Here is a 24,576-nt window from a genome sequence, read left to right as displayed (position 1 = left end):
TTGTAGCTAAAAAGAACCTCAGTAGCTTTCAATAATCACAGCAGTAAAACAGCTGTATTTTAGAATATTAAAAAATAATGGTTCATTTAAGTTAAATCTCCACTACCTATTTCAATAAAACACTCAAACTTAAGGCACTCACCTCCATCCCTTGATTAATCGCTAATTTTGCCACTCTCATTGCAACAGGTCCCTAAAATTCAAACCAAAGAAACGTACTGTAATTATTACTTATGCAAATCGTGTTGTACATTTCAGTCAAATTCAGAAATTCCCTTTGCTGGATCCATGGCGTAGAAGTGACAATGGTTATAAGATAGTTGATGGAAGGTTTATTTTAGGAGCCTTGCAAGGACTTAACTAAACAGCAGTTGTAACAATCTACTGCACCAGCAGGTTACGCAGATCCCACGGCATGCTGTGGTGCGGCAAACTACATGCTTGGAGGTCAGCAGGTGGTATGTGTACAGTAGAGGGCTTTTCACTGTTCGGTAAATCTCCCTACAAGTTAAGTAGGAAAAAGAAAAGGAGATAACATGTTTGGCACGATAACACACCCATTAGCGGTGCGACAGATGTGTGGGCTGGGAATGAGGCTGACACTATTGATTAATATGGGGTTCAGGGGGTATCGTTTCAGGCTGTGGCTCTGTAACCTGCTTCCCTGGGCATCAATAACTAACCACGATGATGATGTGTTAGTAAACACGTGTCCTCCAGACAGTGCTCCCACATCACACAAAAGCTTCCAGTTCCAATGAGTCCTTCAGGATTCACTGTGTGAGGGTCACAGAGGAAAGAATTGGGAGTCCTCTGCGAGAAGGGAAATATTACTTTTATCTTGGAAAACCATAATCTCTCAGATGGAATTTGATTATTCGATCATACTTTAAATACCTAAAAATTGTTTATGGGTGATGAATTAGAATTTAGTGGCATGTTTTAAAGCATCTTTTGAATTAAAATGCAAGAGGCTTTAAATAACAGGCACAACAAAGGACTCCAATAAGCGAATGGATAAATGCATGACGGCATGAAAAATGCCATTTTTCGGCTATCAATTTTAACCTATCTAAATTCTCTTCCTAAATCCCATTCTGAAATATTTTTTTTTCAGACTCTGAAATTTTCTGAGGCTCAGGCAAGTATCTTAGTTAGAATTCTTCCAAATGTGGTTTGTACTTATGTTACACATACTAGGTGTTTTTTTTTTTTTTGAGATCAATTCATTTTTTTTCAAACAGAGTGCTCCTCTCAGTGAGAATCTTATCCATTTACTTTTATCACCAGCTGACCCAGACAAGTGCTAGTCAAACTTCCATATGCACACAAATCCCCAAGCCCCTGGTTAAAATGGAGATATAGAGTCAGGGGTCTGGGATGGGCCGGGGGCTCTGCAAGTCTAAACGTTCTCAGGAGATGCCTGGACTGCTAATCCACAGACCACACTTCGGGCAGCAAGGTTTAGAAAACTGGAGAAACAGGAAAATGAAAATACTATTAGATACAACGCTTATTTAATTACTTGTCTTTTAAAATATAAAACCAGTGCTTCTTCCATATATGCAAACCTTTTTTTCTCAGAAAAATGGAAATAACATATAATACAGACATCACCTAGAGATACTAATTTTATAGAAGCTTTCTAATTATTTAGAAGACAATCATTTAGTAACAAAGTCTGTAAAAATAAACATTATTTCACCTCAAATTCTGTTTTGTAACTTTTGCATACAGTTTCAGTTACACATTTTCCGAAGTCATTTGACATCTCCCTTCACCTGGGGAAGAATTAATTGTAGCAATTAATGTTCTCAGAGGCGTGTCCTTCAGACGGAAGAGACAATGAGTTTGCCCGGCTTGCCACGTGGCAGGGTGCAGCTGGATGTCAGGCTGGAGGTGGGGCGAGCTGTAGGCAGTGATGGCATCAACGGCACTGAGGTCACAGGAGGAAGAGGGAGTTCCCAAGAGTGAGATAAGGAGCCTGAACCACCAAGGTGCAAAGGGGCTAACAAGCCACCTGGGCGGAGCTCTGGAACAGGAAGCTCAACACTCACATCCAAGGACCGGGGAGGCTGTGAATCTCAGAACTGGAATGATGCCACAACCTTTTTAAAATACACCCCTTTTTTCAACTGAGACATGCATCAGTTGTAAAGTTTTAAGCCAGGGGAAGTCATTAAAGCTGTATGTAGTTAAACGATCACCTCTCCTGATAAGCGTACCTTTAATCTCCTTTTAGATAGATGTTTCCTTAATATTTTGAATAAATATGAATACCAAAGTTATAGTTGAAAGTTTTTTCTTAAAAGTAATAAAAGTCTTTTCTCTCTTTGCTCTCTCTCCATCAATTCAGAGTATAAGGCTCTGTGTTACCTCACATGGGGAATAAACTACGTAAGGGCCCTGCCCTGAAAGATCCTGTAGCTCCTAACTTAATTGAGAAGGACTGAAGTAGAAGCAACATCAAGCAGTGTAGTTTTAGAAACCAATTCAAATGAGAGGCCCCATCTGACAGCTCTCAGGGGATAGGTGCATCACAGCAGACCTGGGCCTTTATCTTACAACAAAGAACTCCAAGGATGCCTCCTGAAACTTGATGCAAAAGACATGTGGAGGGCACATGCATTTTTCTAGGGAGAGATTTCATGAGGTCTCCCAAAAGGCCCCAAGGCCCCAAAAGAGGTTACAAATATTGTCTGAGTTAGAGAGGATGTCATTTGACTCCACAAATGGTCAAGGCGTTATAAAACTTTACACTCCATTAGGAATAGAGAGAAATCACTAATTTTTTATTTACATGGCAAAAATCCTTTAATCCATGATTTCAGAAGAAAGGAATATTTGAAAAATATTTCTGGAAGAGTGAAAGAACCAAGAAACCCTTAAAACAGGTCCTTGGATGCACTGCTGCCAAGATTACCCATGAGGATTAACGAGTGCCGTGAGTCCCAGGCTTGAGGTGTAATTGTGAGGAAGCATATTGTACACAAACGAGTTAAAACAATGCCTACATCACCATAAAACAAACACAGTAAGACAAACAACTGGTGCGGTCCAAGCAGGTTATCTCAAGTTATGGGATCTCAATGAAAGCTCACTTGGCATCATGCAGTGGTCTCCGACGTTTTTGGCAGCAGGGATAGTTTCGTGGAAGACAATTCTTCCACAGGGGTGGTGGTGGGGGGGTGGGTAGTAGTTCAGGCGGTAATGCGACGGGGAGCACAGATGAAGCTTCACTCGCTGGCCTGCCGCTCACCTCCTGCTGTGTGGCCCGGTTCCTGACAGGCCGCGGACCGGCGTGGACCCTGGTGTAATGGACTGTGGGCTCCTTATTTGTGCTTCAGTTTAGGGGTGATCCAGTGTGACAGCCCAGCCATCGCTGTTTCTCTTCACGTGTACAGTTCAGGTCAGGAGCGCTAGCTGGCGAACAACGTACGTTGCTGGGAAGTTCTGTCACACGTGACAAACGTTCGTGTAATATACTATCCATGTGTGGCTACAGTAGGGGCCTTGGATTATCTTCAAAGCTTAATTTTAATTCTGAAGGCTCTTAATAACCTAGTACACGATTTCTAGTTTTACAGCTACCATGTACTTCTCTACTTGCAAAGCAAGCCAAGGACATCCTAGGTATGTGAGATGATTGCTGGTTTTGTCAATTTGTCATAAAGTTATCTAAAAAGAGTAAAAAAAGGAAATGTAATTAAAATACCTGAGGTAAAAATTCTCTTGCTAGGTCCAAGGCCTTTCTGTAGGCAGCGTCCCCCTCCTGGTTCTGTTCTAGAACATGGCTGATCAAGCCCACGGCTTTGGCCTCTTGGCCATCGAGCACACGTGCAGAGAAGATGAGCTCTTTGGCCAAGGACATCCCAATGGCACGTGGCAGTCGCTGCGTCCCACCTGCAGAAGGGAAGAGACAGAAAATGTGGGCACCACTTGATGCCCTTTCATTTTATTCAATGTTTCATTTCTCCTTTTATAAAAACAAACCAGGGCCAGAAGTTTCTGTGTCAAGATTAGTGACTGGAAAACCACTTCAAAGCAGAATCCAATTTCTTAATTAGTTTATAAAATTATTAATATCTCCAAAGCTCTTCAGAATCTTGTATCATTAAGTGATCTGGGCACTGACCATCACTTGCAAGACAGCTGGTGTGTTCCTGAATCCAATCCACAAGCATTACCACGTCAGGAATGAAAAGGTGCAAGGCAGTTTGGGGGGGTGGGGGGAGCTTTCTCTTCCCAGCCCTGTCACCAGAGGGATGACAGGTCCATCAAGCTTGGCATTTCTCTTTCAGTTTAGATAAAACATCAAATTCCGAGAAATGCAACTCGTGCTTTTAAAGACTCACGGTAAATGAACTGTAAACTAATTTTAATTTAATGAAAATAAAAACAGATAATTACTCATGGAAACAGGCTTTGCCCCGGGGTTTTATTTTTCAGTGCAAGTACTAATCATCCCCTGATGCACTAATTCATCCACCTATCTGCTGCGCGTGAAGAGACCAGGATCTCATTAAATAGAAAGCCGGACAAAAGCAGGTAACATTCTTACTGAGAGCTTCAATTTCTACCGATAAGAATATGAAAACAGCTGCAAATCTTAAATCTTATCCTTAAGTCTTATCCTTAAAGTGGCAGCTGCGCTGCCCAGGAGGCTGAGGAAAGGCTGACTGAGAAGGTTCAGAGGAGAAAAAGCAAACTGATGGCCAAACATCTGAACAACCTCACTGTTTTCATGGCCCATAAAGTTTAAACTGTTTTTCTGCATTAGTTATCAGCATTTATAAAGTGTGTGGGTGACTTCACATAAAAACTAACTTCTACCTGGAAGTTATTTGCAGCTGCACTTTTAGATGCAATGCACTTGAGTCTGCCATACCACTCCCTACTACTCCAATACTACAGATTGAGAAGGTTTTTTTTTTTTTTTAAGATTTATTTATTATTTATTTATGCCAGTCTTTGTTGCTGTGCACAGGCTTTCTCTACTTGTGGTGAGCGGAGGCTACTTTTTGTTGTGGTGCATGGGCTTCTCATTGTAGTGGCTTCTCCTGTTGCAGAGCACCGGCTCTAGGTGCACAGGCTTCAGTAGTTGCAGCACGTGGGCTCAGAGGTTGTGCCTCATGGGCTCTAGAGCGCAGCCTCCGTAGTTGCGGTGCATGGGCTTAGTTGCTCTGTGGCATGTGGGATCTTCCCGGACCAGGGCTCGAATCCGCATCTCCTGCATTGGCAGGCTGCAGATTCTTAACCACTGCACCACCAGAAAGTCCTAGATTGAGAAGTTTTGATTTTCTTTAAGCAACTGCGTTAAAAGGAAGGCAACATCTTTTCTATTCACATCTCAATCAAAAGTGGGAGGGGAGACAAGTTTCAAGAAAGCATATTTCCCTTCACTAATTAAGTATATTCCAACATGTTTAATGAACAAAGCACGCCAGTACTGGAAGAACATGGCTTATGATGCTATTAGTAAGCAACCATGTTGAGAATCATGACCATGTTTTAAAAATATAGGTGATTAGAAAAACAAAAACAAAAACAAACCTCAAAAGGATTGACATTTTCAGTAGGGATTGTTTCTGACCATTAAATGAGAACTGCTTCTGTAAACTGCAGTTACTTATTGCTTACACAGCCCAAGCAGTTATAGATGGTGAATTTAAAGGTATTTTACACAACATGACGACAAATGCGTGTGAAAAAATGAAGCACTGACAATTTTAAATCTAACTGTAAACAATGCTATTGCTCAGTATACTAAAGATAGGTCTGAGAACTTATGGAACGAGCTGCATGGAAAAGGCAAGTTATCTACAATATTTCCAGTGGCAGCTGATTAGAACAGAGATATAAAGAATACAACCCAGATGGCTATATTTACTCATGGAGCTGATGAGGACATAGTATTTATGATAAGCACAACATTAGGAAATGATTCTTTGTTGAGTTCTGTGAAAGGTTTAATGTAGATTGCTTAAAGTTAACAAATGTGACCCTCAACGGTTGTCAGTGTTGCACTTTTTATTCAACTGGAAACAATATTTTGCAAGTCCAAACAGCTTAAGCCCACTCATCATATTATCTTGTTTATGGTATGATTCTCCAGGAAACGATTTTGTAAAAAATTAACAAAGGAACAGTCATGAAACTCACCCCGTGGAATAGAGCTGAACAGCTGAATGGCAAAGAACTCTAAGCTTCTCTGGGTGAAATGGATGCAAACCAAACGTCTGCTGGAGGACATGATGCTGAGTGTGAGAGGCCTCGTGCTGGAGAGACCTTTCTGTTCTGTTGAAAACAGTGCATCATAGGACCCAAGGAAAAATCCTCAGCCTGGCTCACCAACTAACACTGCATCCAAGACTTGGCTTTTTTGGTTGACATTACAAGCTATCTACTCTAGGAACCTCATGTAAGTGCAATTATATAGTATTTGTCCCTTTGTGGCTGACTTGTTTCACTGAGCGTAATGTCTTCAAGGTTCATCCACATTGTAGCATGTGTCAGAATTACATTCCTTTGTAAGGCTGAATAATATTCCATTGTGTGAATATGTTTTGTTTACTCATTCATCTGTTGAGGAACACTTGGGCTGCTTCCATCTTTGGCTATAAGGAATAATACTGTTATGAATACATATATACAAATATCTCTTCAAGACCCTGCTTTCAATTCTTTTGAGTAGATACCCAGAAGTGGAATTGCTGGAACATATAGTAAATCTATGTTTAATTTTTTTGAGAACAGCCACACTGTTTTCCATAGCAGCTTTACCATTTTATATTCCCACCAACAGGGCACAAGTGTTCCAATTTCTCCACATTCTCACCAACACTTGTTACTCTGATTTGTTTTCTGATGGTAGCCATCCTAATGGGTGTGAAGTGGTATCCTGTGGTTTTTGATTTGCATTTCTCTAACAGCTAGTGATGTTGAGCATCTTTTCATGTGTTTATTAGCCACTTGTGTATCTTCTTGGAGAAAAGTCTTATTTCAGTTCTTTGCCCACTTTTTATTGGGTGGTTCTGCTGTTGTTGAGTTGGAGGGGTTCTTTATATATTCTGGATATCAATCCCTTATCAGATACATGATTTGCAAATATTTTCTCTCAATTCATGGATTGCTTTTTCACTGCTGATAGCATCCTTTGAGGCATGCCAGTTTTTGATTTTGATGAAATCCAATTTATCTATTTCTTCTTTTGCTGCCTTTGTTTTTGGTGTCATGGCCAAGAAATAATTGCCAAATCCACTGTCTTCTTCCAGAAATTTTGTACTTTCAACTCTTACATTAAAGTATTTGATCAATTTTGAGGTAATTTTTGCATATAGTATAAGGTAAGGGTCCATCCTCACTCTTTTGCGGGTAGAAATCCAGTTTCCGTAACACTGCTTGTCAAAAGGGGCATTCTTAAACAGTTACACAAATAGGTAATTTAATTTGCTCATTCTTACCAAAACTTTATCTTTAGGAACCCTGTTTGGTAAGAAATTATCTGGCCCACTTTCACATGCTGCACTCAGATTGCAGAAATCGAAGACTGATAGTTTGAACTATATTTTTACTTTATGGAATTAAAGGTAACTGACCCCTCACTAGCTCCAGGTATACAATTTCAACCTTTATAAAAATATGACCTGTTCGGTTTGCCTTTGTCAATTAATATTGATAGTGTGAGCAAAGAGCCTTACAATTGGAAGTTACTGAAGTGCAGTGCAATATGACACAAAAAACTAAACATGACTGATGTGGAATCTCAGATTTCTACAAATACCTCAGGAATAGTTACACCAAATCGAAAATCCTTTTATGCCAACATTCTAGTCCAGTTTGGAAGTACTCCTGTTTATGGACAGCTATTTTCTGTTACAAAATAAAGCAATTAGCTTATTAGGGAAGCGAGGTTCACTATAGCATTGCATCCTACAACCTGAGACACAAGATGTGCCGCTGAGACCTGGTGTGGAAGAAAAGGCATCAGATATTTTAAGTTCCAAATACAAAAAGGAGTACTAGAGAGAATTTGTTTCAATTCATCTTCTACTAATTCTGAATACTAAATTCCAATATTAGCTTAGAGTTAAGTAAAAGTGAAGATAGTGTGTTATGTCTCTGTCAGTTGACTTCTTTACACCAGGCTTACTTCAGTAGAAAACACAACCTGTTTAGTTCCAATACGGATCAGAGCTCAAGATCACTAAAGTGCCATCTCTAGATAAGCCTTGATGACAGGCGAAATTAAACAGTAGAACTAAAAATAGGGTTGTCCCCAGCAGAATTAAAATTGTTCCATTCTGACAGCAGCCCTAATGTATTCAAAACGACATAGGTCTGAGAAGTTTGAATAAACTTCTACTGCTGTCCATCACAGCAGCTTCCCTGCTCTGAGACTCACAGAGCTTAATCCCTTGCCCAAAGTCACAAAGTTAAGTCGTAGAAATCGGAGCCAAACCTACCTCTGCCCGATTCTTACTTTCTTACCATATGGTAAGAAAGTAAAGAGCAACTTATGGAATAAGTGCATAAGTTGTTCGATAAAAGGTATGCATGTGGTATATATAAGTAGGTACGTAAGTAGGCATATACATATATCAAGTGTATCCAGAAAGTTGTCTCTGTGGGATCAGCTGACAGAAAATGATCTTTTATTCATTTTGCCTGGCTGTGTTTCAAAAATGTGTTGCAACATACAGGTCATATGACACTGTAATAGGAATAAAAGTGCTACACCAGTTTTGAAGAGCACAGTACAGGGAGACAAAGAGCCAGCCACTAAGTAATAGCCTCCCAAACCGCTGCGTGCCTGAGTTGCCACGAAGCTCTCCAGGTTCTGGGAAGCCTCAGCTCTCCTGGGCTGCAGTGTTACTACTAAGAGACCATGGTATCAGGAGGTCATACACTCACGCAACACTGTGGTAGGTACCCCATGGTACCACCAAATACAAGGAGAAATATGAACGTGAGCTGAGAACTGCCACAGTCACTCACAAGGCTCCTGCTAAAATGCAAGTAATTTAACCCTTTCCAGGGACAGTAAATTTACAGCATGTTTTGCTTCCACAGAAAACAACTACTCGAGCCATTTCATCACCCACCAGAAAAGGGCATTCTGTGGTATCCCATGAATCTGCGAAAGTCCGTCAGAGTAGTAAGCAGAAACAGTGTGCCAAAGCCATGTTACTGTGTCGTGAAGAGGAAGCGTGTTGGACACTGAGCCTTCCCTTTCTAATGTGGGAATGCTCGGAAAATGCCAGTTCTTTTCTAAGGCTTTTTGCTTTGGTTCTGTCAACAGGGAGATTCTGATTTGGTGGCTTCTGTTGATCCACTGCTATAAAACACGAGGTAGGAGATGGTTCATTTTTAATAAGGCAACAGAATTTACATAACCAAAGGAGTATGAGCCACTTCAGAACAGTCACCTCGAATGCTGTATACTTGTTATTCAGGACCATTTTGGAATTCCTCTTTTGGAACTCATTTCCAAAATGACACATTTACTCACTCATTCAAGTACTTATTGCAGTTTCCTGTTCTAGGCAGGTGGATACAGCTGTTAACTAAACAAACCCCTGCTCCCAGGAACTGACTTTCCCATGGGGAAGCCCAGAGTAAGCAAATAAATACATACTGTTAGTTGGAGAGTAGAGTCGTCAGGGTGTGGGGTGCACACAGTTTAGATACGATGGCCAAAGAAGGGCTCTGAGGAGGTGACACTAGAGCCAAGAACAGAAGGAACCAAGGGGTGTGTAATGCACAGGTCTTGTGGGGACCGTGTGTGACTCACAGAGCAGCGCAGGGAGACCAGAATGGCTGGAGCACAGCCTGAGAGGAGCAGGCCCAGATTCCAGGGGTCCCCTGGGACCGGAAGGACCTATGGCTTACTGTGAGAATGACAGAAAGCCACGGAGCGTACGAGAGCATCTTCTGAAAGTGGTGGTGTAGGAACATCAATCACTAGTGAAGATTTGGGTTTGAGGACAAGCTATGGTCATTATGAGCCAAGAAGATGGAGGGAGGGAGGTAGATGTTCATACCACTTGTGGCAGGGCTCCAACAGGTTCAGAGAGAAAGTTCAGAACAACTTCCCACATGCTTTCAATGTCTGCCATGTCTTGGTTGTCCAACATCCACTGCCCCCATTAAAGTTCTGGTCTTGCTTTTGGAGAACATCCCCCTGCACCACCACCACCTTGTTGTATACAGACTGGGACGGCAGAGAATCTCTCCAATGGAGGCCAGGAGAACCAGATCCTCCTTCTCCCTGCTCTGGCATAGTAGGGCAGACATCCAAGTCAGATCTGGTCCACTGGATGTTACATCTCATGACTAGGAGTCCTGAATGAGTGATCTTGTAACATGGAGACTTTCCAAACTTACAGGCAACGCAGGGGCAGGGATGTGCCAACCTGACGATTCTTGTACTGTGATCCTGGCAACTTGCAGACTGTATTTCCAGGGCTCCCAGGGTCTAGTTTGGGGTCTAAGCTCTATTCTCTAGCCAGCTATTGATTCTGGGAACCTTGTAATAAATTTCCTTTTCATGTAGGGTAGCCAGAGTCAATTTCTCTTGCGTGATTTCCAACACCGTGAATGATACAATGACATACTAGGAGCTTCTTCCCTTTCAAAAGTAGTTAGATGAAGCTAGATGGCAGTTTATTTGTTCTACTTTTCCCAAATAAAATCCACTCGTTCAATCTCTCAATTTGTTGGTCAAGGGACCTAATGTGTGCCAGACGCTGTCCCAGGTGCTGAACAGTCATGAACCAGATAGGCCATCCCAGATCTTACAGAGCTTACACCTTAGAGAGAGAAAGGAAGAAAAAGAGCAACACACAAGCACATGGACAAGAGAGAATAGAGGTTGTGATGAGTGTTACGAAGAGAATTTAAGGCGGGGAAGAAAGTTCTGAGATAATCATCAGATGACGCATTTAGCCTGGGTAGGTGGGCAGGGCCCATGTCTGAATGCTAACAGGGCAGCTGCGTGAAGATCAGACAGAATGCCCAGTGATGAGATCAGCCATGCAGAAGCCCTGAGGTAAAGCCAGGCTTAGCATGTTTGAGGAAGAGAAGGCCACTGTGGCTATGTGGAGAAGGATGTGAGGGAAGTGGCACAAGTGAAGCTGGACAGGCAGGGTTCAGATCACACAGATATAGTGTAGGTTTACATTGTACTCTAGGTGTGATGTAGACACTGGAGGGTTTTGAGTGGAAAGTGACATAATTTGATTTGTGCTTTTTAAAAAAAATTTATTTATTTATTTATTTATTGGCTGCATTGGATCTTTGCTGCTGCGCACAGGCTTTCTCTAGTTGTAGAGAGTGGCGGCTGCTCTTTGTTGCAGTGTGCGGGCTTCTCATTGTGGTGGCTTCTCTTGTTGCAGAGCATAGGCTCTAGGTGCACAGGCTTCAGCAGTTGTGGCACGAGGGCTCAACAGTTGTGGCTCATGGGCTCTAGAGCACAGGCTCAGTATTTGTGGCACATGGACTTAGTTGCTCCGTGGCACATGGGATCTTCTCAGACCAGGGATCAAACCCGTGTCCCCTGCACTGGCAGGTGGATTCTTAACAACTGCACCACCAGGGAAGTCCTGATTTGTGTTTTAAAACATCCTCTGTAAGGCTGGCAGAGAACAGATTGTAGAGGCAAGATCAAAGTGCGGTGCCCAGCTGAAGACTACTGCTGTCCTCCAAGTGAGATATGATGGCATCTTGGATTGAACTAGGGCCGTGTAGGAAGGAAGAAGGGGAGGGACTTGGGGTGTGTGTCCAAAACTGCTAGTAAAATGGATGTAGGGAGAAAAGAAGATCAATCTAATGCCTAGATTTCTGGCTGGAGTGCGATTAGAAAGCAGTGCTGTTTACTGACACTGGGAAAAACGAAGCAGCGGGGGTGTGCTCTGGCATGTTAAGCGTGAGGTGTCTTCTACATACAGAAATGGAGCCATCACGCATGCGACTGGATATGCAGTCTAATGTTTATTAATAATCACTATCATACAGATGGCATTCAAAGCCAGGGGCCTGGATGTGACCACCCAGGGAGACTGTTTAGATAGAAAGGGGCAGAGAAGGAGTCAGCAAGACCCTGAGAAGTGCCCACTGAAGTGAGCGAGGTAGCAGAAATGCAGGAGGAAGGCGGTGCTCAGCTAGACACCTACCCCTCCAACACTCCCCGAGCCTTCTTCCGGTGAAGTCAAGTCTGCAGGGGTCTTCTAGGAAAGACTTTCCTCACTGAAATAAGGACACCCAGGAGTAAACAGGCCTCCTCCCAGGATGCTTCCACATCTACATGTGACACCTGGAGCAATGACAGCCACCTTGTGACTATGATGGAAGCCAGCAAGGGCAGAATCTTCAAACTAAAGATGGCACAGCAGAAAGACGTCATTAAGCTGCTGAACGTACCAATCCTGAGACTGCCCTATGCTGTGACTTCCTGTGCTATTACACGGTAGTTTCTTATTAAGCTTCCTGAAATACGGTTTCCTACTATTTGTACCAAAAGTGTCTGCAAGTGTGGATGGACTAAGGAAAGAGAGCTGAACACATTTTGGAGAGTAGAAAGCAAACACACACAAGAGAAGTAATGGCAACACTGCTGGGCAAAACTCATTATACATTTGAGATCTGTGGTCATGAGATGATTAACATGGTTTTTTCTAGCAACTCCTAGCCATATGGTGGCAGGTACAGAGCAGGCAGGTAAGCTGGAGCTTTATTAGAAAAGTGCAAGAAGAGACAAGGAGTTAGGCAGACACTATGTTATAATACCACATCAACTGTCCTAAACACTGCATACATATTTAATTAGCTCATTGAATCCTTACAATTCCCCTACGAGGTTGGTGCAAACGTAGTTAAGGTCATTTGTAGGTCAGTCATACCACAAAGGACCATGAAATCTAAGTTGGGTGAGGAGAGGAGGGACTTGGCTGAGAGTGAAAATGTCCATGGACTTGATGATTTGATGAGGTCCAAAGAGAACTGGAAGGTTAGGATGCTGCAGAGTGACATGCAGGAATCTAGATTCAGAATGGAGCCATCCTGGTGATGCTGGAATCTAGGGTATAACCATGAGAGTACTGGGCTAAGACAGGTGGTAGAAGGTGAGCTGTCGGGTCGTGAGAGGAGGAAGAGTGAGAGTCAGTGCTGCCCCCTGAGGAGGCTGGAGGTCAAGGACAGCATGCTGATGACAGAGTGAGCAGACCTGCAAATGCCTGGGGTTTGTTGACGTCCAAATCTCATTCTCTTTTTGGCACTCAAATTTGGGAAGCAGGTAGCTCTGAACCACTGGCTGAAGCCACAGACAAACTAACAGGATGAAAACACTCAAAACGGATGTCTGTCTTACATCTTCTGAATGTGATCTTATCGATAATACAAAAATGAGTTTGTAACTACTGTTTTTAAATAGTGGATTCTTTCCCTTTATTCATTAATGTTCAAAATAAAAAGGTGGTTCCCTAGCATCCTGCAAAGGTGACCAAGGAATTTTTAATCATAGAAACCATCACAAACTGATAACTTACAACATAACTGAAGTATGAGAATTCACTGCTGCTTTTATCTTCATTGATGCTCAAACGACCCCATCTTTGGTCAGTGGACCTTACTTAGATTGGCCCCAGGGTCCTACTGACCTTAATAGTCTTTGATAACTTGTACCTGGTATCACAAAAATGTTCTAAGCTCATCTTGAACATCTCCTCCCCAGACCTTGAACCAGCCACTTTCCCAGAGCCTGATTCCTTGCAGTGGAGCTGCATTTAAAATTTTAACACTTCTGCTCATGACCAAGCTTACCTACAATAGCCATGGTTTCAAATGCATGTTCTGTATATTCTTTTAAGAATTTTGCATTGAGTTTCAAGATTCTGCTTCTTCAAACAAATGATAAGCATCGAGAATGAGCATTAACAAACGAACAAGGGAGTGAGTTCTTTGGTAGTCAGGAATTCACTATGTAATGCTAACAGATCTTTTACACTTTCACTGTCTACTTTATTAAAGCTGGCCTCTTTAGCAAGAGCTATCATTTTATTACTTTGATTTAACCACTTCCTTGATACCATTAGAAGTCAACCACAAAATTTGGGGACCAGTTTTCTCAAGGCTGAACATCTTGTCGAGTATCTGCCATTGCACAGGCAATAACATTAGGGGTCTATTATAAAGGGAAAATGAAAATGGGTAGGCCATCAGCAGTTGCTACCTCAAGTGGTAAAACTGTTTTAATCACGTAACAAAATGTTTTCATCTTCACATATTATTCGGACAGAATGAAAATATATCTGAAATATCATATTCATTTTTAAAAATTTCCATCATTTAATCTATCATTTTGAGAAGACATCAAGAACCACCCCCCACCCCAAGTAAGGTGATACCCTCCTGGGATTATAGCGCTTTTATTAAAATAAGCTTAAAGCAGCAACCTCTATATCAGCAGTGGCTTAAACACAGCAAGCCTGTTTTTGCCAGAGAAGACAAGAAATGAAAACTGTCTGGGGAATCTCCTCCAACCCCTCTGTGTTCCTGCTGGCAGTAATCTGGGACTGCCTCCTTCTCCTCCCAGACCAAAGTCCTACGCTAATTAAGCCAAGTACAGATGCTACTTTCCGTTTGTACATTTATATGTATTTAAATAATTTAAAGCAAGCTTTATTTGACATTTCATAGTCAATTATAATGTAATATATAAATAAAGGAACATAACTTATGCTTTCGGATTGTAAGTTATGTTTTAGTAATATGTACAAGGGAGAAAATTCCAAGTTTTTCATTTTTGTTTTTTGGGTTTCCTGTTAGCCTTTATATTTCCCTCCTCTTACGACTTCATGGAGAAAGAAGCCATGCTAATAAAGGAGGATGCCTATAACAAATACTTTAAGTTGAAAGTTATGTAGATATTGCATTAAGGGCATTTCGTTGATATAATCAGAAGTGATCTCTGACTCTTGAGAAGTAAACATCACTTTTGATTATTTCTAAATCCCCTCTTATAAACAAAAAGTTCCACTTAAGGTTATATTTTCCTTGAATTGTGGAGGAAACTGCAATAAAATGTTAACTTTGGATTAAAATGCCTGTTGCAATGGATAACTGTGGAACTCTGTCAGGGGGCTTTAGGCAAGAGCCCTTTCTTGACAGATCTAGGCTAGATGCTTGCAAAACTGACTTCCTCTCACTTTTACAATGAAAGACAAGTGTGCTATGTGAACAAACATGGCATGTTTACCAGTCTCATAATAGATCATGTCACAATCATACAAAACGCATAAAAATATCTTTCAATTTGTGACCAATGTTTAAAGTGTTGTAATACTTTCTATTTCCTGAGGCTTTTTACTTTTTATTAGCATGTTGTAAAACAATGAGAGAAGACACACACACACATACACACAGAAACAAACAAGACAAGAATAAATGAGAAGGAAAACCTGACTGGCTAAACCCCAGCAGAACCTACCTAAAATATATCAGTTTGAGCTCTGCTTGGGTTATACTTAAGGGGTATTTAGCAAAAACTTTAAAACTTTTTAAGAGTTGGGGCTCAGAAAGAAAAACTGGACATCAGACAATTTTCTTCCAGAGCAAATTGAGCTGACTGGCAACAAATGAAAACCTCTGTGATACAGTCAGACCAATTAAGTCTGACCAATCAAACTCTCTCTGGCAACTTGGATCATGAATGGAGCAACGGAAGAATGAAAGAAATGGCTGGGTTCATCAACTCAAGCAAAGGCTTCCAGTTACACGTGCGCTGCCAGACATAACTTTCTATGATGATGGGGCTGTGTCTGGGCTGTCCAATATGGGAGTCACCAGTCACATGTGGCTACTGAGCACTTGAAACGTGACTAGCTTTAATTTTAAGCATTAATTTTAGTTCACTTTAATCAAGTGAAATTTAAATAGCACATGTGGTCAGCAGCCACAGTACTGGATAGCCCACGTCTAGAGCTTCCTGCCCTTTAGCTTCTTATGAGCTCGTTTCTGGTCGCAATATTTGTTTCTGTTGCAAAACCAAAGAAACTCTGATATGATCTACCGTTCACTGCAACACGTATAGAGTCTTAGTCAGTGATGCAGCTGAGGTGCAAGGTCTGCAGACCCGTCTGGCAGGAAGACACAGGACAGCACATGGCTAGTGAAAGACGTGTGTTCTACAATCTAGGTAACCTCTGTCATGCCAAAATGAGCCAGAAACCAAATGATTTATCTGTTCTTACAACAATGCTGCACCATATACAAGAAACCTGGGTATCCCAAATGAGATCGAAACAGAGACCTTGCTAACAGCCTTCAACATAAACCTATCCCAGGCTTGGTTGAAGTTAAATACAGTAATTGCTCAGAGAATATAAAACTAAAAGGAAGAAATGGTCCAATGAACTCTTCTGTATTCTGATTTCCATCTCGCGGCATGCATTTATTGGACAATTTACTACTGCCACAAAAATGTCCTACCTATAGTAAAACTTCTGTGCTGTAATATGCCACTTACCCATGACTGCTGTATATGTGACATAGTTTCCATTTTACCCCTAGTTATATACATAAGTATGTTTTATATATTATATGTGATAAATATATTTGGTTTAGCCATAATAGTTATAAGTATATCACAAGGATTATGACTAGGCTGGATATCTCCTCCCTCTTGAGATTACTTAGAAATATATGCATATAATCATGGTGTCAAATGAACATAAATACTAAATACATTTACATATATGCATACGTATATACGTGACAGCCTTAAAGAAAATTCTTGATTAATTTTCTTTAATACAGTGACATTTACTAAAAATACAATGTTTCATGTTTACCTCACTGGATGAATCATGTAATATAATTAAATCAAAAATAAACAAAATCAAATTTAACAGCTTGATATCTCTTAAACACTGAAAACACACCAATTATGCAGTAACGTCCCCTAACCCAAACCGATGGCGACTATGGTGAAGCATAAATCAGGTGGTCAACGTTTAAGAAGAAACTGTTCCATCATCTCTAATGATTATATAAGGACTGTATTAGTTACTTCATGTGTATTACAAGTCACCTCAAAACTCAGTGGCTTAAAACAACAAACATTTATTCTTTCTATGGGCCAGCCCTGGCCCTGGGTCCCTGCTGAGGCCGCGGTCCTCGGCTTCCAGGCTCACTCACGCAGGTGTTGGCAGGTTCCCTTGTCGCGTCTGCATGAGCCACTCCACAGGGCTGCCTCCTGACAAGGCGGGTGGCTCCCCGCAAAGCGAGTCATTCAAGAGAGAGAATGCACAGGATGGAAGCCACAGACTTCTCATAACCCACCCAAGAGATGACTTCCCATCTCTTCTGCTGTATTCTATTAGACAGAAGTGAGTAGATACGCCCAGGCTTCACGAGGACAGGAATCACACACAGCATGACTGTTTAGAGGCTGCCTGCCACAAAGTTTAAGACTGATTAAGCAACACACACTGTAAAGGTCATCTTGTGTTCTGCCCATCTTTCCTTTATCAAAAAGCAGGTTTTTCCCCCGGAGCACATTCAGACTATTTCCCAAAAGTTTAAAACCATCTTCCAGTCTTTCAAAATCCAGGAGGAGATGAACAGAACATGTTAACCATTATCTTGAAAAAAATAATTGGGGGGGGGGGGGCGGAGTATGGAGAGTATACAATGGAAGATGTTCTTTCTGGAAAGCTTGTCCCATTAAAAACACAGTCTCTGCCAACTACAGTCAGCAGAGAAAGTGACACCCACATGTCAAAGGTATTTCTAGCCTTTCTAAAATGCATTGATTTAACTGATCAGCAAAAAAGAGTGGATACTGTGATTGTATTTCATAAAAATTGGACACTGACATTTTCATTAAATGGGCGGGGGGGCTAATAAATGGTTTAAGATCCTCAATATCTAGATGTTTTCTCTCCGGATAACACAAAACTTCTGGACAAATACAGAGATAGTAAAAGCTTATTCATAGAGGAAACAATATGTATAAATATTTGACTAAATGACTAAACAACAGAGTGGATGTGAAGATCCGAATACTTCTGATTTTTCTTATCAAAAGCAGGTCACATGATAAAAATCTGAAGATTCTGGCACAGCAGCACCATTATTTATTGAGAATTTACTATGAACTTTGTAATTTAATAAATTATTTCTTATAATTTTTGCAAGAATCCTATGAGGTCACTACTAAGTCAGGAAATCAGAGGCTCAGAGAGGTAAAGCAACCTGCTTATGTCCACTAGTAAACCAGAGGGTGTGGGTGAAGCAGGTATGTCTGATTCTGTAGCCCACATGCTTTTCCTAATGGCAAGCTACCGCCCCCGGGAAAAGACCAGATGCATAGCTCCTAAAACAGTTATTCTTTGATAAGGCAAGGCCTTGGTGGGAGTTAGTTAGCCTAACAATATAACTGGATAACTGGAACAAAAGGAAAAATGGATCCATTGGGTCTGGTATTAGAGGCAATGAACAATGGCAGAAAGTTTCAAATCAAAAGCACCACAGAGAGGTCAATTCCCACTGGGAAAATGTTGCTGGAGAAAAATGAATTCAGACGAGAGGCCCACAGGATGGAAAGCACACACACTTCTGCCATCCTTCCATTTTGGTGGCAAATTCCCCCTGCCCCGCTCTCTGACACTGGCCTGCCTCTACTTTATCCTATGTTTTTTTGGGCTAGTGTCATAGGAAAAGGCCAGAGGAATAAAACATGTGGAATTGACTACAAGGCACAAACCCTGGGATGAAGGTGCCTGGATATGCCTCCACCCTGGCCCTTTCTGAGATCTCCTGTATGGAATAGGCCTTTTTTTTTTTTTTTTTTTTTAAACTTTGAACAGAAAAACAGCATAATGAACAAAATAAATTAAAAAAATAAATGAACATGTATTTCACAGCGGCTACAACTATAAAGATGAACTAACTAGCATTACTCCTTACTGGGAGAACCAGGAAAACATTCTGTGAAATGACAGTATAAGATTTTATTATTTAGAGAACTAGTCAACAACTGTTTCATATTAAGAAAGTGGGATGAACCATTCTTCAGAGCATATCCAAGCAAGATGAAGCAACTCTAACTTACTGGAAACAAATTATTTTTACAAAATATATCCACCATCTAGTCAGTTTTTCATAACTCTAAGTCATGTCACAAGAAAAACAGAAAACCTGTAAAAAAAAAACAAAAAACAAAAAACATAACCTTCTCCCCATGCCCAAAACAAAATAAAACAAATACATGCTATAAAACAACTAAAACCCCTCCCTAAACCATTAGCGAGAAAAACTACCCACAATTTATTATAATAACACACATGTATTCACTCACATCTATTGCTTTTTCATGTCCAGTTGGCTAATTTATAACAATCATTTGTATGTAAACGTACCTAAATGGTCACTATACAGGATCAAAAGACTATCAATTAAAATAAGAAATCTGTCATAATAAAATACTGGGGAAACCTCCAAACATTGGCCACCTGTAGACTTCTTGGTTACTCATTTTGCTTGTATTTACTCAGCTTTTCATAAATGAACAGAAACCTCAGCTGCAGTTTCAATAAACACGTTTTTTATATATTAAGAGTTTCATATTTCAAACTACATTAAGGCACTGTTGGATCTAAAATACATATGAAATTAACTTGTCTAAAGGCTGACACTCCTTTCCTTCTTACCCACATGCCACAACTAACTTCTTACAGGCACTGCTGAGTATGTGGGCAAATGACCAGGATGGGACAGGCTGGCCACTGCCCTTTGCTCCTTCTGGCACGTCCCGATTACAAGCCCACACGTAGGAGGCTCCAGAGGCAGCCCCTGTCCTCTCCCTGTTCCAGGAGAACACTGGAAGGAAACTTTCAGACAAAACAGGTATCAACTGTGGCCATCCCAGCAAGAACAATGAAAGTTCTGTCACAACCAGTCACAATACATGGCTTATGTCAACAACGGACTGACAAAGGTGTTCCTCTGAAAAACTAAGTTTGACGTACAAATAGTAAAATTAAGCCATACTGTCAGTATTTTAAATGAAAAACTACACACACTGGAACCATGATATGCATTGATTACAAATTAATGTACACTGTCTATTTTTCTAGGGTAGATATTTGGTTAGCTCAGAGCTAATTCCTTGACTCTCTTTAAAAAGCAACAAAAATTAGTTGAAAACCCAATGAGGGAGGGAATGAGAAGTGGGGATGGAAAGAGCAATGAGAGAGAGGAAGTGGCACAATCACTGAAAAGCAGAGGTCAGGCAATGCACACGACAGATTTCAAGCATGGCCACAGCATGGTGTGACTTTGAACAAATCTCAATACAGAAGCCGTGTGGGGCACAGAGGGCAAATGGACAAGGCCTTGTGTCAATACTACCACAGACCCCTTTCCTATCTGAAGAAAAAAGCATTGTGAAGGCAGCCCCAAGGAAATTTTAAAAATCTAATAAGTACTTTTTGAGAGACAGGGCCCCTCTTCTCATCAGGCTGTCCTACAGAATGGGGAGATAGCCATTTTGGTTTTTATCTGACAAGAAGTCTGGAGAAAGAATGCAGAAATTGTCATGCTCACTTAACCACTAATCATTTTCAACACTAGGCAAGGATTTAGTAAAAAGGCAGGCAAAAGTAAAAATAAAGAAAATAAGATCAGAGAGATCAGGATAACTGAGTAGGAAAAGTGCCCAAGTGAGAAATCAATGAGATAGCCATTTCAGGTTTACCAGTTATCCATAAGTAGTCTTCCCATGAGAACTTTTGTAAGTCAAAATGGCTTCTTAAAGCAAAGAAGCAATTATCTTAGGATACATCTTGCTAACGAATGCACAGAATCAATCGAGATAAAGCACAAATGCTCACAGGCACAGTTCAAAGCTGTGGAGGCTTGATGCTGAGATGCTGAGTGTGGTTCCTGGGGAAGGATCTTGGCAGGGCCACTGTTTCTGCTTTGGGGTGTGTGCTACCTCCACGACGGCCGCTGCGGAACAAACCCTGAACGCCATTTTCATTTTTTGCCTTTTTTCATAAAAATGCAAACCCTCTTCAGATTTCTTTCGGTAAGCAAAAACAGGCACTAATGTAGATCTTTCGTAAAAGTGAAGTGGCATAAATGGAACTTTGAAAAAGCGGGGTATACCTGTACTTGGAGTACCTGGAGTTGACAGCTGCTGAGAGCAGCAAACTCTGGTGTTAAGTGACTTACAGATACTACTTCATTAAATCCTTCCAATCTCCTTATGAAGTAGGATCACCATTATCTTCCACAAGGATAGGATTACAGAGGCACCAATCAGGGCTCGTAAGGCAGGATTTAGAACGCAGACCTGGGCAGCTGCTCTGCCTACAACCCTCTCGCTCCATATTATCTAGGGAGTCACCCTGATCTCCAGCCCTGTCCCCCAAACATACACGTGCACCTGTGTGGTTTTTACTCATCCTTTTCCATCTCGAGCTGGAAAGAGAGTACACACAGGGAATGGGGACAGGAGCAGGGCCCGTGTACACCAGGAACCTGCTGTCCTAAGATTCCAAGGCCCCTGTCCCTAGCTGGGGAACAAAGGGTGTATCTCATGGGAAGCAGTATGGCCCTGACCAAGTGGAGGGAGCCCTGGGCAAGGACTTTGATAAAGCTGCACAGTGGACTGCCTCCAGCCCCTGGTGGGTGATTCCTGCCTCCCCTCATCTTCTCCTCTCATTCTCTGACAGGAAAAAAACAAGCAATACTCCGCCTTCAACCCACAGTTCACTCACTGTGTAACAGAACAACAATCCTGATAGAGACTCATGATAAAACACATGGGGTGATGAAAAAGACACGACATTCTAATAGTACAAACATGAACCAGCATCCTCACTGCCTCAAGGAAATCAAACAAGCCACCTGCGGAAGACAGCAAACGCACACAGCATGCTAAAGACACAGGCTTATGGAAACCCGGTGCAGGAACTAAAGGAAAGTTTAGATAATTTAGAGAAGACATGAAATCAACACACAAGACAAGGAGCAATGATAAGTCCAGAGACTGGAAATGGAAAGTGAGATTGCAGGGCTAAGAAAAATACCAAGGAACAAAATTAACATTATTTATAGAACTAACGAATTAGAAAGAGCATCATAGAAGAAATAAGGCTAAAGACATACAGCTAAAGGCAAAATACTCGCAAAAAAGGTAGTATATGCACATGAAGAAGTTAGAAGCTAAGCAAATAAACATAGGACAGACTATTTAACAAAGAAAAATGCTGTTCCTGACAGAACGTGAGACAACGAGGCTATGGATGAAAGGCCAAATGCTGAGAATGGCACAACAGAAAGCTGGAAAGAGTGTGGGAACCTCAGTCATCCCTAAGCAGCTGAACCATGCCACCACCGCCTACCCCAGACTTCTTACATAAAGACACCCAAGCCCTCATTTAAAGCAGGTTCTCCACTGCCTGACTCCTCCTCTCTGCCTTCCCCAGTCTTTCAGCCTCCTCACACTGTTCTTCACTTCTCTGCACCTACTCTTCCCACTGCCAGAACCCGTTAGCCATATTCTGGCCAGGATCCTTAATCTTAAATCTTCTCCTTAATTTTGTCATTCCCTTAATCTTTCGTTGCACCCAACTGGCAACTCTCAACTATGCGCTAAGCCGCCCTTTAACCTTCTCTGATTCTGCATCTGGACAGCAGAACACACTGCAAGAAATCAAGAGATCTATGGAATGCACTTGGGAGTTCAGGCCCAGGGCCAGGAAAGAACCCTGGTGGGCAGCTAACTCTCCTGCTCCCACATAGATGGGCGCACACGGCACCGCTCCCTGACCCTGCCTCAGCACAGGCGAGCGTCTCTCATCTCTTCTCTCCGGTCACACACTCCATGCATGCATGCAATACCTCAGTGCCCAGCTTCTCCATCTCCTGCCCTTTTCCTCATCCACCGACACCACTGGTCTCAGAAGGAGGAAGTACTCCGTCTTTGGTCTAAAAGGAATCTCTCTATTTGCTCCAAGATCAAAGACTGTGGGTGACCATGCTGTAATTATTCTCTGTATAACCGACCCCTCCTCCTTACTGTGTCTTCTTTCTCTGACCATAAGCATGCTCCCTTCATTTCCACAGATAAAAGATTCACTAAAACACTGTCCTTCAGTTACATAAAACCTGACAAACACGTAAAACATAACAGCACAAATCAGCATTTCAAGAATGATTTTTGCTTGTCTACCTGACAGCAATATCACACATTTTCCTTTAAGTAAGCTAATTTACTAGAAACTAAATTCACGTGTTTTATTACTTTGATTTTAATAAATGATTTCTCAAGATAACAAGACACATAAGATACTTCAGACTGAAAAAAAGCACCTGTTTCAGGGAAAGGAAAATGATGGCTTAAAAAAAAAAAAGCTGTTTAAAAAAAAAAATTAGATTTCTCAAATAATTCTGAAAAGTTTACCCTTAAAACAAAGAATTACAACAACAATTAATTTTGGATTAAAACCAAGAATGGTGTAAAAGAAATGTTTCATAAAGGATGTCCAAGTAAAAGAAATAAAGTAAAAGAACTTCGGCTGCTGTCCTGAGGTTCTGAGTCCAAGCGCCACACTTTCCCCACCTACCCCCTCTGCCCTCCACCCTATGCAGGGGCAGTCCTGTGACCTACATTGGCCAGTGGTGCAGAAAGCAAGGGCTTCAACCACACCTGCAGGTCTCCGCCTACACTCAGAACATGCTGGAACCAGTCAGCCTGTGAAGAATGGAAGCCAAAGGACAGAGGGGAAAGACTGGGTCACCCTAGTCATCCCAGGGACCAAATAAGTGGGGCAGCTACCAGGCATGTGGGAATGCCTGAAGGAGCAGACCTGCCCCAGGCTCCCAGCCCAAATCACTCGCACTTGGGCACATGAGATAAATAAATGGTTAGTTTTGAACCACCTACTTTTCGAGTGGATTGTTAACACAGCACGATTGTGGCAAAAGACAGCTGGAACACAGACAAAACTTCTTGGAGGAACAATCACTAGACACAAAGACAGGCACAAGTGTATTTAATTTTTCTGAATCATGTACTGAGAATACAGAGAGTAAATCCACAGCAAACAAGGGAAGTTTTGATCCATCCTATCAGAACCCAATACATGAAGAAGACAAAACACTGGTAAGGACACAGACAGAGGCCCGAACTGCACTGCTTTGAATACAAGTCTTACTGGGACACAGCCACCATTAGCAGCCGAGACAGAGATCGCAGGGCCTGCAAGGCCTAACAAATTTACCATCTGGGCCTTTATAGAAAAAGTCTCTCCACCCCTGATATACACGATTGGAAAAATACAAATAAGTTTCATCTAAAGAACCGTGCACCCCATTTATTACTTTCCAATATACTGGAAACATGTATGAAAACTAACTGTATGCAGGTCACAGAGAAAATCTTGACAAATACAAAGTAATTCATATTAGATAGTCTGTATTCTTTGTTTACAAAGCAACGAAGATCAGATAGCAAACAAAAACAGTCTCCAAAGTCATTAACATTAAAAACATACATACATTAAATGA

The 24,576-nt window shown here is 41.5% G+C and overlaps 1 protein-coding gene across 6 annotated transcripts in view; it reads right to left on the bottom strand.

Moving 5' to 3' along the window:
- The window catches only part of AUH (AU RNA binding methylglutaconyl-CoA hydratase), a 180,208-nt gene that overhangs the window by 5,293 nt on the left and 150,339 nt on the right, over positions 1–24,576 (bottom strand). For 5 of the 6 annotated variants that reach the window (XM_057720902.1, XM_057720903.1, XM_057720904.1 and 2 more), the window contains 2 exons: positions 3,716–3,903; positions 143–193 (listed from right to left, as the gene is read on the bottom strand). In XM_057720902.1, the coding sequence (XP_057576885.1) occupies positions 143–193; positions 3,716–3,903 (239 nt within the window). Of the gene's footprint in view, positions 1–140; positions 194–3,715; positions 3,948–24,576 lie in introns of those variants that run through there. The other variant, XR_009051233.1, reaches the window with a different exon arrangement.

The sequence above is a fragment of the Hippopotamus amphibius genome, chromosome 2, assembly GCF_030028045.1.
Source record: "Hippopotamus amphibius kiboko isolate mHipAmp2 chromosome 2, mHipAmp2.hap2, whole genome shotgun sequence".
In the NCBI taxonomy this organism is placed as follows: domain Eukaryota; kingdom Metazoa; phylum Chordata; class Mammalia; order Artiodactyla; family Hippopotamidae; genus Hippopotamus; species Hippopotamus amphibius.
This window is presented reverse-complemented; position numbering and strand designations above follow the sequence as displayed.